This window comes from Sceloporus occidentalis, unplaced genomic scaffold (genome assembly GCF_023333645.1).
Source record: "Sceloporus occidentalis isolate IW3139 unplaced genomic scaffold, rSceOcc1.0.p SCAF_2, whole genome shotgun sequence".
Lineage (NCBI taxonomy): Eukaryota > Metazoa > Chordata > Lepidosauria > Squamata > Phrynosomatidae > Sceloporus > Sceloporus occidentalis.
Genome location: NW_028316982.1, coordinates 183,211,886 through 183,230,362, shown reverse-complemented (window position 1 = coordinate 183,230,362; position 18,477 = coordinate 183,211,886). Strand labels below are relative to the sequence as shown.

Here is an 18,477-nt window from a genome sequence, read left to right as displayed (position 1 = left end):
ATTTTTTCCAGCAACTTTTATTTATTTATGTAAAGTCTAACAGCACACCAGAGGATTCAAAGATCTTCAAGGGCAATGTACAGCAGAGGGGGAAAATTAAGCACAAATATTCACATTTTTAAATACAACCATAATGTTAGGCCATAATACACACACAACCACACACTCACACACAAAAAACAGCAACTAAGAGAAATAAAAGTTGTTTTATCCAAGTCTAAACAGTTATATGTGTGCTACACAGTACAGGAAGCATGTGTTTCCAGTATTATTATGAAGCATTCTTCCTTTTTATTTTTAGATTTATAATAGGGCCATCATAAAATGAAATTATTTTTAGGTGCTGCAGTGACCTTTTAAGAGAACTCTAAGAAGTCTGCCTGCCCTAGAACTGTCCATTCTGACACGCATTAGTCCTCCAAGGTCTCTGGTACAATATTTCTTAGCCCTGCCATCTATAATCCATTAAACTGGAGATTTAGGCCAATATTCAACAAGACTATTCCACTAGCACAATTAAGACTTGTGAATTTTAAAATATTTTTTAAAAACCAACCAACCAACAAAATTTACATTTTTATAAAAGTAGTTTACCTCAAGTTAGTTCATTATAAATTCACCAAACTGGCTTTTTGTCACATTTAAACATTTCATGCTAATGGTGCAGCTGCACAGTAGAAATAAAGCAGCTTGTACACCACTTAAACTGCCCCATCCTACAGAATCCTGGGATTTGAAGTTTTGTGATGCACCAGTACTCTTTGGCAGAAAAGACTAAAGACCTTGTAAAACTACAAATCCCAAGATTCCATAGGATTGAGCAACAGCACTTAAAGTGGTGTCAAACTGCATTATTTCCACAGTGGTGATGCACCCTAAGTTACAAAATTTATGCTTCAAATTAAATTGATCAAATTTATCCCATCAGTATTAAATTTGGCCAAGCAATATGTCTTCAGATATATTCCGAGGGAGCCGGAGGAGGGGGATAATTACAAGAGATGCAGTTGCATTACAGTATGTTTTTTAATGGAAACACTATAAATCCGAGTGACTTTTTGGAGCCTGAAATTATTTTAAGAATTTATGTGTTCTACTGGCATGGGCCTTCCACCTGTTCAGTGCAAGAGTAGTTATGTAGTTTTTAGCTGAACGTTTATCAAAATATCTTGCTTTATTCAGAAGAAAATGTGAGCACATTCTGTGCACAAAATGAAAGCGGGGGTGGGAGGAGGGCTAGGGAGACTTGTGTTAACAATGCTGCTACGAGATAATCTTCGGAAGATGACCAGGGTTAAAAAAAATTACACTAAACTATGTACACAGAGCGTAAGCTGTGACTACAAGTATAATTTTGAAAAGTTGCATTTGCAACTCCCAGAATCCACAGCAAACATGGCCAATGGCCACACCAGTTGAGAGATTTGGGAAACTCAAAATGTACGTCCTTTAAATTCTCAAAGCAAGACAGGAGATTTGATGATGGGATTAGATGACACAAGCACTAAAGCAGGAACCATACTTCAGTACTACCATAACTTCCACTCCCATATTCTAGGAGGTGAGTCATAATTTAGGAAATCCTTAGTAATTTCCTTGAACAAGAGAGTTGTTGTTGTCTTTAAAACCACATGATTTGTTTGTCTATCAAGTTTTAATTCCATGGTCAGTGTCTAAAACAGGAAGTTACCTTCCTGTGGTTGGTGTTCTGTTTTACACTGCTGTAGTTATTGGATGCTTTTTAAATGCAACAATGAAAATAAAAACAAAATTCTAGCTATATGTACAACTTTTTATTTTAATAAATTCTAATTAAGTACAGGTAGTCTCTCCCTGATCCAGAATTCAGAAATCCGAAATACTCCCGAAACCAAAACTTTTTCATGGGTGGCTGAGATAGTGACAGCTTTGCTTCCTGATGGTTCAGTGTACACAAACTTTATTTCATGCACAAAATTATTAAAAATATTGGATAACATTACCTTCAGGCTATGTGTATAAGGTGTATATGAAACATAAATAAATTGTTGTTCTCTGAAGATGCTAGCCACAGATGCTGGTGAAACATCAAGAATAAACTCTTCTAGAACATGGCCACATAGCCCAAAAAACCCACAAAAAACTATAAATTTTTGTTTAGACTTGGATCCCATCTCTAAGGTATCTCATTATGAACATGCAAATACATGCAAATAAGGTATTCTAAAATCCAAAATATTTCTGGTTCCAAGTATTTTGAAAAAGGGAATCCTAATCTGTATATGTTCTGCATCACACCCCTTGGCAAGAAAAAGAGGGGAGAAATCTCATGCTACCCAAAAGAAGCTGTTTAGCCCCTTTGGCATAAGTTCATTTAAACAGATGGACTGTGACATAGGTTAATAAATGGTCGCTAGTGTGGATAAAGATTTTTTTTAAAAAAACATGTGATTATAATAGCATGGTGCAAAATAATCATTATGGGAATTTGAGTGCAAAACTTAATGTGCTAGAGCTACTAGCACATTAAGTAATTTAAAGTAATTCTCAGGAAAAAGAAAGCCAAGATCATATTAGAAGAAAGCACAACATCTGAGGCATTTCCTTTAAAAGAGGATGCAGTTAGCCAGAGAATAGCCTGATTCCTTAATTGTGATTAGATTACTGTAAAACAGAATTACTCCTACCTCCATGCTGCTGCTCAAGTCCACTTCTCAATATACCATAGCCATAACTCAAGGGAATCCTTTGGTAGCTGGATGGAGAAGCAGGGGGTGAGCCAATGGGAGACATAGGGGGAGATTTTGCTTCTTGCTTGAAGATAAAAGAAACAAAGAATGCAACAGGGCTACAGATTCTAGTGGGTCCAGAGTCATTGTGATTTAAATTGAATTAGAAAAAATAATTTCAAAACAAATTTGTCCGTGTAAACTTTCTGATCATTATGATACTGAATTTTGCTCAACATTCAGTGTTCCATAACAATATTTGACACGGATAAAGGATTTCAACATCTGATATTTGGCTTACAACTGTATGACAGTATCTGACTGTATTTGAAAATGGACACAAAACAACATTTAGTATGTAACGATATTTGCTAACTGCTGGCATGTTTTAGTTGCCAAACAGGAGACAATGAAAGCCAGGGAAGGGCAAAGTGAAGCCTGAGGCCACATGTTGCTCATCTGTCTTTAAGGTCCTCACATATACACACACACCATTCCCTGGAGTGCCTTTTTTCTAGACCTTTTTTTTTTTGGGTGGGGGGGGGGGGGAGGCATGGATGCTTTTTCTGAAATCCTTCTGGAGTTGCAAGGTAACTTTTAAACAGGTCTTAGCCCAAGCCCCTGGTCCCCAGTACTGTTTAACATTTCTAAAAATTACCAATTTTTCAGAAAGCTAGTAGACTTTTTGCCACATCCAGTTTGGTTCTCTCACCCCCTTACTTTGCATTTTGGCAGCCTCTGCAGCCTGCAGGGGATCCCAGATACCAAAACATGTCCGCTCAGGGTCAAAACATTCAAATCTCAAACTGTAAACTTAATTGTTTAGATTTTATACACTTGTTTCAGCTCTGCTTGCCATTACTTTTCATTTTTATACAGTCCTCATTCCTATTTTAAGCAAGCCCATGGGTGATTACTGAGGGCAGGGAGTGTGTGGATAATGCTCAATATGGCAAATTGTTCACACAACCACCTCTCCACAGGAAATGATCTGTTCAAATTCACACCAGCACAAACTATGACATAAATCCACTGTCACACTAGCACTTGATTGCTGATATTGTTGTTCTTTGTCTTCAAGTCATATCTGACTTTTGGCAACGCTAAGGTGAACCTATCAAAGGGTTTTCTTAACATGTTTCTTCAGGTGGGCTTTGCCATTGCCATCCTCTAAGGCTGAGAGAGACTGTGATTTGCCCCAGTGGGTTTTCATGGCCAAGCGGGGATTCGAACCCTGGTCTCCAATCATAGTCAAACGTTCAAACCACTATGCCACACTGACTCTTCAGAATTTCTTCCTCTCCTCTCTCCACATGACCCCCTGCAATCCTCCATACTGCCACAAAACTTGTGCCCAGCTCTCCAGAGTAAATTATTGGGGCTAAAGAAAGGGGACTGCAGGGTGATTTATGTCCTCTGACAGAAGCAGTTCCATCAAGGAACCACCCTACTGGATGCTAGGAAAAGAAAGGATTGCATTTTTGTGGATAGAACTGATCAAAGCATGAGAGGAACTGCTTTCCCAAAACAGCTGGTGCATTCCAAGTGGCTTCCACACAGCTGATTAAAGAGATATTTGGAAATGGAAGTGAAGTGTGTCTTTCAAGCTGCCCAATGTTGACACTTCCTAGCATAAATGGTTTTCCATTTTAACAGCTGCAACAGTTATGTGATCTGTTCCAACGAAGTTTACAAGGGGATGCTCATCAACTGTAAAGCTTGAAATGTATTCTAAATGCATTTCAAAAGTGACTAAACACTGAATTTTATAAAATAAATTTTAAAAATACACTGACCCAGAAATTATTAATCTATTTATTTGTTCCAATTTCAAAGAGGAAGATAAAAATCAGATTTATTGTACAATAAAATTACTGTATTGCAAAGGGGCTTTTACCTGCTTGTCTCCTTCATCCAACCTTCTGAAGCAGTTTTTTTCAACTGTTGCATGTGAAATCTGAAATTTAGTTCCAAGGACTTCTGTTGGATGACTGTACCTTGTTTCACTATCAGTTTTCAGTGCCATAAATCGAGGCAAAGGCAGCTCTTAAATATGAAAAATGTCAACAGAAAATTTGGTGAAACAAAACATTAAAACATGTTTCCCATACCACCACCCAAAAACTAATTTTAAGTCCTCATTAATGTTAAAAGAAATATTAGATAATAGAATTGTTGTCTATAAGCATCCTCATATATATGGTTGCTTCTACGTACACACACACACCAAACACAATCTTTTGCCCCAATCACTGTCAACTGACTCATCAAAGTATATCAATATTTTTAATATTTCCTTACTCCAAAATAAATTTTTTCATGATTTATAAAGATCAGATTTGGTGCTGACTACCAGAGTCCTGACTGAAAATATTAAGACAACAGCATCTTTGTGATTAATTTGGAGAAGGTTATAAGTCATCTTGCCAACAAAGATCCTGAGGGGTAATTTGACAATGTCAAACTTTTGAAGTCTTAAATGGTTTGAGACCACATTAAATGAAGGAAAGCTTTCACTCTTTATCAACTTTGTTTACACTACAGAATCACTAGCCAAAGTCCAGCTCCCATGACAACCTGTGAGCATAACTAAGTTGACAGATGCAAAAGGAGAGGATGTTTCATCAGTGGCCTCTTGACTGTTGAGTGCTTTACTGAATGGTTATATCTGGGGATGGAAAGAATATGCTCTATTATCCATCTCCTGATAGAAATAAAGTGCTTCCCAACAGTGGAAAACCCTACTTGGAAGAATAATAGAGCAGCTAGATTTACATGCAGTTTTCTCCCCAGATTCAAATGTCCCAAAGTGTTTTAGAGGATTTTTCTTTGCAGAATATTGTAGTAGTGGGATTTTGCATAAAAATGCACTTTTCCTGCATATATATATATATATATATATATATATATTGCATCAAAAATTCCCACACATTTTTCTATGTAGAAAAAAATTCTGAAACATTTTGGGATACTAAACAACAGAGAAGAATGCTGCACAGAAATTTTCATTTTCTGCCACAGTGGGAGAAAATTACTCTGGTAATTATTCATTCTAGTCAAGGACTTATATTCATTCCTAGGGACCCCCAGAGCTTGAAAGTTACATGTTACCTATAATAACATTGTCTGTAACAAATTATTTTAGTAACAATGGCATAATGCACTAACAATTTCTTTCATGAGATAATGTAACAATAAGTAATTTCCTTACATCCCCCCATGTAATAAGTAACATCTACCTGTTACATGGAGACAGGGAAATATTCTGGGAGCATTTTAAGGTGATTTCCCTTTGCAAAAAAATTAAGACATTTTCTTACTTTAAAAAAATATATAAAAGAAGATAAAAGTAATGAAAGCTATTATGCAAAAAGTTAATGTGCCTTGAATCCAATTTTGGGAGAAAGGCAGGAAATCCAATAAATAAATATTACAAACAATTAAAAAATCTGAGCAATGGACAAACCTAAACTTTGAATAAAGTTAACAATTCCTTTTTAAATATAATTTCCAGGCTGTGGGTACATGGCTGCCATTCTTTAAAAAGGCCATAAAGACTTGATTATTTTTTATTATGTTTTCCTATGCAGATTTCTAGTGAGCTATTAAATTTTTAAGATGGTCTCTTCCGTATTAATTTATTGGGTGTTAGAATTTCTTAAATCCCAATATATTTGTTACAATTTTTAATTTTGGTTTTATTGTTTTTGAACTTTTTGTTATCTGCATTGTAAATAATATTCTATATTGTATTGTACAGTTATTTATACTGTTTTGCTGGAAGCCTCCTCCAGAGTTTTCACCTTTATAGTTTTACCCTTATGGCTTATAAATATTTTATAATATAAATACAGTAAGTCCCCAGAAATTAAAACAGCTCCATCTAGTGAATTACCATTCTGAATGCTCTCTATCCGTACTGGGAGACCAGACTGTGCAGCAGCTATTAGCTTCAGAGCAGTATAAAACTGAGCACGACCAAAATAACCAACACGTTTTGCACCACAAAGTTCTGTAATCTAAAAGGGGGAAAAAAGAGTATATATCCCACATCATTAAAATTCTTAGTGCTTTCAATAAAAAAAGAGGTAAAATGTTGAAACAGTGAAGATGTACATTACTACATAAAAACAGCAATTTTAGGAATGTTAGGTGAACTGTTGGTTCAGACATCTGGTCTACATTCTGTACCCTCCCCCTCAAAAAAGTCGCTGCATTGGACACAGAAAACATATTCCCATATTCTCCCATTTGCCTTTCAAACACTTATCCCCTCTCCTTGTACAGATTCAGCTACACCTAATATATCTTAACACACGAGTAATTCTACTGCTCATCTTTAATGGGAACAGCCATCGTTGTAAGGCAAATCTGAATAGGTACCAAGTGGAGCATGTGGAAAAGTTAAAACAAAATAAAATAAAAGCAGATGTTGGGTTATCTAACACACACACAATATATATATATAGTGAGGAAGAAAAAAAATCCAGGAGCAAAAGAAGAACAATGTTGATGGACTACATCCAAGAGTTTCCATCCTCCAGTAGAAGGAGTCATGCTGCTAATTGGAGAACTCATTCTGACAGAGGCAGGGAACATTTGGAAACAGCTCTACAAAGAACTTACTGTGAAGATAGATAAGGAGAGTAGCTCCTCCTCAGCCCTTTGTGCAGGAATGAGGAACCTTTTGGTCCTGCAGATGTTTTGGACTATTGCTCTCATAATCCCTTACCACTAGCCATTCTAGGTGGGACTAAAGGAAGATTAAAGTCCAAAACATCTGGAAAGCAAATGGTGTCTCCCACACCCCATAAATGATCTGGCCACATTCCCCATTGTATAATTTTCTGAACTGTTATGGAGAACCCTTGATTTTAAAGTTTGGTGTTGTTCTCTGTGACTACTTCAATGCAGCAACACAGACCAATTTTTCACAACAGTTATGCCCATTCTCACAAAGGCACCAAATTTATAGAATTTGCAAACTAATACATCTCCATTTTGTTAGATATTGGGAACATGTGATATGTGCAGCTGACTGATCCACAATGACTTTTATCACAACTACGCCATTTTTCATGAAAGCACACATTTACACCATATGCACATACATGGAACATCACATACCTAAATGTCTGAAAATGATTGCTCCTCTTTTCTCCCAAAATGGGTGTAAATTTGATGCTTTTATGAAAAGTCATGTGACTTGCTGAAAAATAGCAATAGTTTGCTTAGTCTGTGGCATTAATATTGCCAGTCTTTTCACAATTAACAAAATTCTTCATTGACAAATAAGTTTGTTTTTTGGTAAACAATATGAAGTCCAGGAGAAGAACAAAAAAGAAGCAATTGATTTCCTCTAAGTTTGCCAATGCCAATATACACTGCTGTAAACAGCCCACAGTGCTTTCTCCTGAAACATAGGATGCCAAATCCAGGCCATCAGCCAAATTATCAACATGACATTTTCAAAGGCTCAGCTTTTTGAGCCCACAGACTGAAAACGTTTTTTTCTGCAGGGCACATCTCTGCAGACCACTAGTTTCTGCTTCAGCCACAACCTGAAAGCGTTGTTAAAATAAAAATGGAAAATTGAAATAACACTAGTTCTTTGTTTGCAGAACTGTGTTGGGGTAGGTAAGCAGAAATCAATGAAAAGTTGCTGTCAAGGGGAAACCACTTTTGTTAACAGGAAAGCCCTGGAATTTTTATCATTCTATTCATCTATCAAAATAATGTATAAACTTTCCTTCATCCATACAGACACTGGGGTGGTGTAAAATGAATAACTGCAGTCCTATAATCACAAAAATGCAGGGAAAAAACTGAGAATGAAGCCAATACAGTAAGACAAAGAATCTAATATGCCCTAGCAAGCAAAACGGCCTTCATCAGCTCCACAGGACTACAACAGTGATAAAAGTACTCCTAAATCAAGGATAGAGAGTGTATGGCCCATGGGCTTCAAGGCACTAGCCAATGCCGTGTGTGTGTGTGTGTGTGTGTGTCCATCCTCTGGAATCTTCCCTATTAGTTGCCCTAGTACAGACAAATGAATCTGCATGAACCACCAAGCGGTATCATTCTACTGTTTAATGCAACCCAGTTGCACCTTGATGTGCCCTAAATAATTTCACTGCGTTTACTATTTATTTATGTATTTATTTATAAACCTGCAATAACCATTTGGCTAGCCTTCGACAAAGGTTCTAGATGGTGATAGACAACAGAGCAAGTGCAGGCAATAGACCCTCCACAGCTGCTCAATCTTCCTTCTAAAGAAGGATGTTTCACAATCTACAGTCTGCCATTTGTTGTCACACATGAACTGAAATCTCTTGAGGAAGAAATTTCTTTTCAGATTTTCACAGGTTGGCTGTTAACATAGAGATGGTGTTTCTTTAAATTTGAGTTTCTGTTATGCAGACTGGGGTAGAGCGATAATTCAAACAAGAAGTGATACTGTCAAAACCAGTTTTCCTATATGATTTACATATCTCCAAATAGGGATGGGGAAGATATTCATTCGATTCAAATTCTTTTATGAACTTACTTAACTTACATCTCTTGAACCAAAACTCAAAGTTTTTAATATAATTTCAGCGTCTCACAGGCCCTTCTAAATTCAATATAAGAGCATTAGTCCAGTTCATTTCTGAGAACAGTATATAGTTCAGATGAATTGCTGGATATTATTTTGGTGTGATAGTGCCATACTAGGCATCAAACAACATTTCTAGTACTGATAGTAAAGGAGTAAACTTCTAGGACTGGTAGTAAAAAAGGAAAGTGCATGAGTTTCTGTTTAGCTTTGCTTGAAACCGTCCCAGAATTAAGGCCCACATAACACATAATTTGGAGGAGGAAGGCAGTAAAAGGAAGTATCACAGAACTCACACACACACAATACCAACACCACAAGATTCCCATGGATTTGGGAGTGGGGGGGTCTTCAGAGATGTGAAATCTCATACAAGCCATGAGGGGTCCTTCTTTTGCAAGACGAATTAGTCTTATACAGGCTTGCCTCATGTATCCCAGCCAGACTTGTGCTGCCCTTGCAACCAGGAGAAGTCTGCCCCATATTGTTCTAGAGAAAATATGGTAGTTCCACCATAAACAAAGGGATCTTGCTGCCAATGTTTTTATTTTGCTATTCTAATGGAGCAACATAGCTGAAAAGACTAGGCTTATTAACTTTAAAGTGTCATTTCCCCAACCCCTCTGGATTCATGAATTAGCTTACCAATCAAATTCTGTTACAGATTCACTAGACAAGATGACTAGATGAATAAAATATCTTTGCTCAATTACAGAATTCCTGTAGTTTAGGATGAGTACAAGCTTCCTGAAACTTCTACTACAGTGAATGACAATGAAAAATTATAGGGCTATCTATGTATATGTCACCGAAAAGTGGTTGCAGTTTCTTCTTGTAAATCCCATTCAGTCATATACATGGGGGTAGTGCATATTCTTTTCCTAATGTAGATCTGAAGACCTTTTTTTTTCAGGTGCAGGTTTCACAAAGAAAATCTGCAGAAAGCTCAATGGGATACCTGTGAAGAAGACATTCAGAAGTATTCTTCCAGCTCCCCTGGCTCTATTGTCATATAGTTTAAGTCTGAAGAGAATGAAATCATTGCTTTAATCTTTGCTCTAATGCCAAGATGTCATCGCTTTTTCATTAAAATAATAGGAATAGCAGTCTGGCTGTGACCCTGATGTAGTGCTACCTCTCCCCTCCCCACCATGTGGGGCCCTTACTCATAATCACTTGTCAACTTTCACCAATGCTACTTGAAACTGCTCTACATATTTTATACAGATTTATTCAGAGGATGTTTGTCATTGCCTTCTTCTGAGGCTGAGATCATGTGACTTATCCAAGGTCACCCAATGGTGAGCCCTAGTCTCCAAAATCACAGTCTAACACTCGAATCATTACACCACACTGGCTCTAGTGTTCAATTTAGCCTATACACAAATATATGTTAATACAGTACATTCTACTAAACAGATTGAATTGGTATTGCTAAAGAGAGGTGTATCCATGCTAACAGTTCACTTGGTATATAAACCTGCATCCACAACTATCTCTTCTCTCCTGTCACATTAGCCTCCCCTCTTCCATGAACACTTGCTCAGGCAGCATGGAGGATGGGTTTTTTTATATATAAGTAAGGAAACCAGAAATACTATATAAATGAGATTTCAGTAAGTGAAATAGAGCACAACATTATTCAAACAAAAATGATGACATTATCATACACTCATACACATACAAGGACATAGGGGTTTGTTTTAAAAAAACCCTCTTTCAAAGAAAGTTCCTTAGGCACAAAGGCCCTGCCCATTGCTATATTTAACAGAGAAAAGCCTGACAAACAGGTCAGGACATGATTCACAGAAATATTTCAAAGACTTGTTCCACTCCATTCTCCATAATTATAATCTTACAAAGGAAATCCTGAATACACTTTTAAAAAATGTCCACTATCCAAACATAAAGGTATATGCAAACTTAGAGATAGAAGAGCTAGACATGCTAAACTACATGTGCAATATATTTTAAATTCAACAAAGTGAGATATATGAACAATCAAAAGCTGCAAATTTAGCATTTGCCACTACAGTAAGTGTCTTTTGGCTGCTTAAAACAACTACAATAATGCATACAACTATTTCTTTCCTGGTCAGAAACAGTTTGATGGAAGGCCTTTTTCCAAAATGCTCCATAACCAAAACCAGGAAATCTAAAGGGACAGACATCCTCATACACAACAAGCAGACTTTTCTCTTACTGTAGAGAAAATGGAAATCCAAAAGTGAAGCAATTTACTTCTGAAGTTGAGTGAAAGTTTGCACACTGGATAAAATGTAAAAGTATCACAAACCAGTTTACTATGTTCACATTGTTTAAAATGAAACATGGCAGATTAAATTAGGCTATTGAAATAAAGAAAATGATAAGATACGTTATTATAATAAAATAAATAAATAATAAAAGAAATAAAGAAAATGATAGATTTGTATGTGAGCTCCTACCCTGTCACTGAAAAGGAACTCTTGGGCCTTTGCATTTGCTCAGAACTATATTTTCCAACAATGTTATGTGTGCCTTCTTGAGCCACTATTTTGCACCTGGCTGCAGCTGCTGCTGGATCTTGGGGATTCTAAAGAACACAAAGTAAATCCTGAAAATTTAAAGTCTGCTCACTCCTGCATAAATGACACACAAGCAGAACAACAACATACTCTCCACATTCCCCAATTTATCAGGGACAGTCTCAATTAATCCTATGTCATTTTTTCAGCTACTTTTTAAACAGTCTAGTTCCTCTGTGTACCCCTCACTTTTCCCCTTTGTTGAGTTAATTGAATACAAAGCTTACTTCAATTGCCACAAACTGGGCTCAAAGTGCAAGAGTACTTTGTATTAAATTAACTCAACAGAGGGGAGAGAAGGGGGCAGAATCTTGTCCTTCCCTGTAGGTTCAGGTAATGACAAACTGCTGCAGCCTCTCTTAACTTGTCTGTTGTTGTTTTATTTTCTTATTAATAATTTTTTACCATCATGACTAGACCCTGATCTTGCCTAGCCAAATGTGATCCAGTGTTCATCTAGGAAATGTTGGAGGGTATGCAGTAAGTGGCCTTCCTCTCCTGACAAAACATACAGGGTAGGTCCCTGCTGCTTGAATTCTATGTACATTTTATTCAAATATTTCCTTACCATTTAGAAATGGTAAAAATGGATTTAGGATTGCAATTTATGAAGTAAAATTGTGTTGTTTAGAAATATTCTAAGTTGAGAACTTTTGGAAAGTTGACTAGTTGGTGATATGGAAGCAAAGATTGGAAACTAAGGCCCCATACAGACAGGCCAAAATAAAGCTGCTTCAGGTCACTTTAGAAGTATGCTGTTTCAATGATGCATGCATATTAAGAGGCCAGAAGCTGCGCCAAAGCTGTGCTCTAGTCCTTAGGACTGGATCATGGCTTTGGCGTGGCTTCTGGATTCTTAGGATGCATGCATCACTTAAACAGCATACCTCCAAAGTGACCCAAAGCAGCTTTATTTTGGCCGGTCTGTATGGGGCCTAAATGAATTATTTATGTCCCCATCTCAGTTCAGAGGAGGATCTTGCAACTTTGCAATTTCAATACTTCTTCACTTCCTTGTCCTCACTGTATGGAAAGAGTGGGCTTCTGTTGTGAGTGAGCCCATTTTGGCCCCATGAACATACCAGGATTCATCTCAATTTAGTGGTGTCACAGCAGTGAGAAGAAATGCTGCATTTCCACTTTGAAATGAGATGTGCAGAGGGGACAAATCTTGTTTAAAACCAAATATTTCCTTCTTCCTTCCTGCAAGGGACATCAGAGCTTCAAAAGAGACCATGGGCCAAATGGACTTAGCCAGTGGAACAGTCTGTAGATCAGACTGCAAGACACAAAGGATGCTGAATTCCTGTGGAATCAAAGCTTCAGTCATTCTTTTAATAATAATAAGGATTTATTAACACAGAGAGCCATCCTACACCTGCCCAGGAATACACCTTTATAAGCAGGCTGTGTATGTGAACAGTAATAGAAATACAGAACTTCTGGGTAAGGTGAAAAGGTGACAATTTCACTTTTAATGATAGCTGTCACTTCATTACCATACCCACAAGTTTTGCATTTCTACTGCTATTCACACACACAGTCTGCTTAAAACGTCTGTCCCTAGGAATTTTACTCCATGCATCTGAAGAAGTACACCTAAGCCTAGGAAAGTTTATGCTACCAGCCTTGTTATTTTGCTGTTAGTTTTAAAGGTGCTACAAGTTCCCTTTTGCTTACTGATCCAAAATAACATGGCTATGTCTTGGAAATCTAGCAGTTTATTTCATATCAGGCCTTCTCTCTTCTTGATTTTAAAATCCTACTGAGACTATTTGAGGAGCAGGCCATTTTGCAGAACTCAAACATTTAGGCTGCATCTATACTGCAGGATTAAGGCAGTCTGGCACCATGTCAACTGCTTTGGCTTAGTGCTATGAAATTTTGGGATTTGTAGATTTGTGAGATATTTAGTTTTCTGTGTCAGAGAGCTCTGGTGCCACAGCAAATTCCAAATCCCAGGATTCCACAGGATGGAACTATAACATTTAAAAGTAGTGTCAAACTGCATTAATTCTGCAGTGTAGCAGTAGCCTTAATGCATAAAATTTAGAAACTATGTTTCTCCTTCACATATTGAGACAAAAAATCCAAATGAAGAATACCAGTCATCTTCATATAGGTGGGAAGTACAAGCACAAAAATGAATTTGCACCCCAGAAAGACCTTATACTGTTGCAAAACTGCACTGGGAACACTTCCAAGCCAAACTGACCTGAAAAACTTTGACACTACTCAGAGGAAATTGATTTTCTACAAAAGCTATGAAAAGGATTAGTCTCATATTTAGGCCAGTAAGAGATTTATATTCCATTTGGGCCCAAATCTATAACATGATGCATAAATGAAGACCGCAAGTATGGAGAAAACATTTTCAATAGCTTTCCAGATACAAGAAATTAAACTCTTGAGAGCCAAGTTTTATAAAATAAAACAAGGGAGATAAAGCATAACATTTTTTATATCATTTCCTGAAACATAACATGCAAAAGTGATTTTCACAGCCATGGTTTATTTTAACAGGCACAGAAAGCAGACCAGCCCTCTCTTCCCCTATGAGATTTTAAGTATCTGATTCACTTTTCAAAGAGTGGCCTAGGAACACTGATTCTTCCCAAATGAAGGAAATGTGCTGGTACTTCATTCCATTACAGAAGATGCCATTCCACTGAACAACATTTTCAACATTTTCAGCTATTGTCCTTTTAAAGTTGGCTTATGATAATAAAGTCAAGAGTATTGTTTCTGGATTGCAGCCAAAGTTGGCTTTTGGGGCATGCAGCATGTGACTACAGGAGAGAAACTGCTGGAAACAGCCATGATCTTGATTGGGAAGAAAAACAAATGTGGAAACTCTTACCAGATGTTCTATTGTTTTGTTGGATTTATGTGACATATTGCAAGTTAAAACCTGAATGGGCTAAAGCCAAAGCGCTAAAGAACAGCATTTGGTATTGGGAGTCGTACCTGCATACCAGGGACAGATTTCTGAAGTTATGCACCATATCTTTTATACACTCTTAACAGTGAAGAGAGACAGAACATTTAGACATGCCAGAGATAACTAGAATGTACCTTTATTGCTCTGAAAACACATTCATTATTTTGTCTTGGCATGAGTTCTGAAAAGAAAAAATTCTAAAAGTTGTCAGAGTAGTGTGAAAACTCCCTAACCTGCACATTTTTTTTAATGAACAAGATTTTGGAGCAATATTTTTTCCCCTCAAGTGCATGAAAACACACAAAATAACCCAATCCAGAACCCTGTTTGTTGTGTCTCCAAGTCATTATTGAGCCTATCATGAGGTTTTCTTGGCAATGTTTATTCAGAGGGGGTTGGGCTTTGCTTCTGAATGTGATTTGTCCAAGATCACCGAGTGAATTTCCATGGCCAAGCAGAGAGTTGAAGCCTGGTTTCCAAAGTTGAAATCCAATGCTCACTACTACGCCACACTGGTTAATCATCCTTTACTACTCCCAAATATCTGTTTTTCCTACAGTCTCTCTCAAAATGGTGACAGGAAGTGATGTAAGACAGACTGCATTTTGAGAGACCCATTTTGAGAGAGATTGCAGAGAAAAACAGCCACATGACCATATGAATGAGTATTGGAATGTAGTGTAGGAATCAGAGTGGAAATTTGATGAGCTCGTCAAGGGTGCCCTCATTAGGATGGAGGTTATATAGTGTTAAATTGTGTGTGGTGTGCAAGGAAGCCATTAGCAAGTCACACACTCTTAGCCCTTAGGCCTGTGATAGGGTTGCCTTAGGGTTGCCATGTCAGAAATGAGTTGAGGGCACACAACAATAAAAATATAATTTTTTGATACACAAACCTGGTTCAAAAGTCTGGTACAATAAATGTTGTGATAATTTCAAAGCAGTTCTAGTGTTATTTCAGCCCAAAAGACATCACAGCATCTCTACCCCCATTCTTTGATTAAAAAGAAGATGGTCAAAACAGGAATAGAAAGGACATGGTGGCTCAGTGATTAAGACACAGACAGTTGCAAGATCTGCAGATCAACGTCCAAGTATCGTGTGATGGAATGAGCTCCCACCGCTAATCCCAGCTTCTGCCAACCTAACACTTCGAAAGCATGTAAAAGTCCAAGTATATAAAGAGGTACCACTTCAGTGGTAAGGTAACAGCATTCCATGCAGTCATGCTGGCCAGATGACCATGGAGTTGTCTTTGACATTGATGGCTCTTCGGCTTAGTAATGATGGGCACTGCCCCCTACAGTCAGATGCAACTTGAAAATCATGTCAAAGGGGAAACCTTTACCTTTAAAGACAGGGCTAGCTAGGTTCACTAGTCCAATCTTACAAGCAAGCTATCATACATTTGGCATCACTTTTTCTCCACCAATGAAAACTGTATGAAGAATCTCAATCTGACAAAATAATCTTAAAAATAAAAATGAAATCTGATGTTGTGGTCTACTGACTGAAGCAACACTCTGTATCCAAGCCCAGTGAAAATCCTATCAGGAAGGAAAAGTGATTAGAGAATAGTGTCCTAAGATTCCTGATAACATTTTCTTCCTCATGGAAGGAGAGGCAGCTAGTTAAGCAAGCAGGCTGAGACTTTAAACACTTTAAGTTGTCACCAAGAAATAATGCTAAACCACAGTAATAAGGAGGTAGTGATACTCCATAGCAAATGAAGAGTCAGTAAATAGTGATGAAATAATCAGTTTCACAAAATACTACAAAATCAATCCTAGTTTTTGGAATTGCAATACTTTAACAGCTCTTAAATAAATCTAATTCTTGGAAATGACTTCCTGAATCCCTCAGACAGCAGGACAAGTGTTTGAGAAACTAAAAACTTTTCACAGATATAATCATCAAAAGATAGATGCATAAGGATAGCTCACATCACAATATGCTCTCTGTATAGAGTGAAATAAATATATGGAGTTTTGTTTTTTAAATCATGACCTCAGTAATAACTGAACTTCTAACTCCTGTAATGCTACACTTAATGTTTAATTCTAAGAGAGAAAATATTTTGTTTTGTATTTACAAATCTAAGTTTTATGTCTGCTATATCAAAAATACAAGCCTGATCTTCTGACACCAACAAGAGCATGCAATGGAACTTGATTATGAAATCTGCCCATTAGCAACATCAATTGATCAGGCTAACATGATTTTGTATAAACATTTCCTGAATTATAGAAACTTGCCCATTATCAAAATGGTCTTATTTCCTAAGTCCATTAAGACACACTAGCAATTTGGACTGCACACAATTCTAATTGCTTTTGTGTTGTATGTGAACCTTAGTTATCCTTCTAACCCAGGGTAAGATCTGTGAAGCCCTCCAGATGTTGATGTACTCAGATCCTATCCTCTCTGATCACTGGCTATGCTGACAACAGGAACTGCAGTCCAGCAATATATGGAGAAAGACTATAGCAAACCCCCTCTGAACAAATCTTGCCAAGAAAACCCCATGATAGGTTCGCCTTAGGGTAAAGGTAAAGGTATTCCCCATTGACCTGGCATCTTAAATGTAACGGAAATGAATTATTTACATTTCTAGCTGGCAGATTTTTATCCCAAGCAATCTTTTTATGTGTATTATTTTATTTTTCTATGTTATATTTTATATTGATGCTGGTCTTTGACTATAATAAAGAATAATAAAATAAAAGAATTTCCCATTGACAAGGTTGTCAAGTGATATCTGACCATGGGGGAGCGGTGCTCATTTCCGTTACTAAGCATTGAAGATTTTTGTACCTGGCTAAATTACTGGGAAAATGTTGCTCAAACATCCCTCAAAGGTGGAGGAAGCATGTGTGTAGCCAGGTGCACTTCCTCAATCATCATGCAATCATCGCTCCCTATTAGCGTCCCTGAATCGTTCCAGTGGAGCAGATTTCCTATGAACGCAAAGTTTGCGTTCATAGGAAATCCGCTCCCCTTGAGATGATTCAGGGACACTAGAGGGAGCGACGACTGCATAACGATTGAGGAAGCGCGCCTGGCTTCCACACACATGTGCTTCCTCCACTTTTGAGGGACTTTTGAGCAACGTTTTCCCAGCGATTCAGCCAGATACAAAAATCTTAATTGTCAGAGACTAGTCTGTAATCGTGTGGCCAGCATGATTGCACAGAACGCTGTTTACCTTCCTAGTAGATGCAAATCTACTAGTATTTGCATGCTTTCAAACTGCTAGATTGGCAGAAGCTGGGACTAGTGATGGGAGCTCACCCCATCATGCAGTATTCAGGCCAAGAACTGCCATCCTGCCAGTCTTACAATCAACAGAGTCAGTGTCTTAACCACTTAGCCACTGCATCCCAGAGCCTTAGGGTTGCTGTAAGTCAAGAACGACTTGAAGGCACACAACAAGCAAATTTCGCAGTCTAGCTTTATCTATTTAAGCAAAGAAACACAATGAATTAAATATTTCACTGAATTGGGAACTAAATTAAACTTGCTTGGTTTAATACTGGTTGGCCACTAGGTATCAAGCCCATAAATATAAATGAGTTTTCCCTGCATTGCACTAGAATTGGTAAGTGTGTTGTGATTCTGGCAGAATTCATAGCAAGCTTTTCCAATGAAAAGAAAAATATA

General features: G+C 37.4%; 1 protein-coding gene across 1 annotated transcript in view; it reads right to left on the bottom strand.

The window, feature by feature from the left end:
* Nucleotides 1-18,477, bottom strand: part of REPS2 (RALBP1 associated Eps domain containing 2) — a 94,655-nt gene that overhangs the window by 65,032 nt on the left and 11,146 nt on the right. Inside the window, exons 2-4 of the mRNA XM_089508420.1 lie at nucleotides 6,604-6,727; nucleotides 4,606-4,754; nucleotides 2,667-2,793 (exon numbers count right to left, since the gene is read on the bottom strand). Of these exons, the coding sequence (XP_089364546.1) occupies nucleotides 2,667-2,793; nucleotides 4,606-4,754; nucleotides 6,604-6,727 (400 nt within the window). The remainder of the gene's footprint in view (nucleotides 1-2,666; nucleotides 2,794-4,605; nucleotides 4,755-6,603; nucleotides 6,728-18,477) is intronic.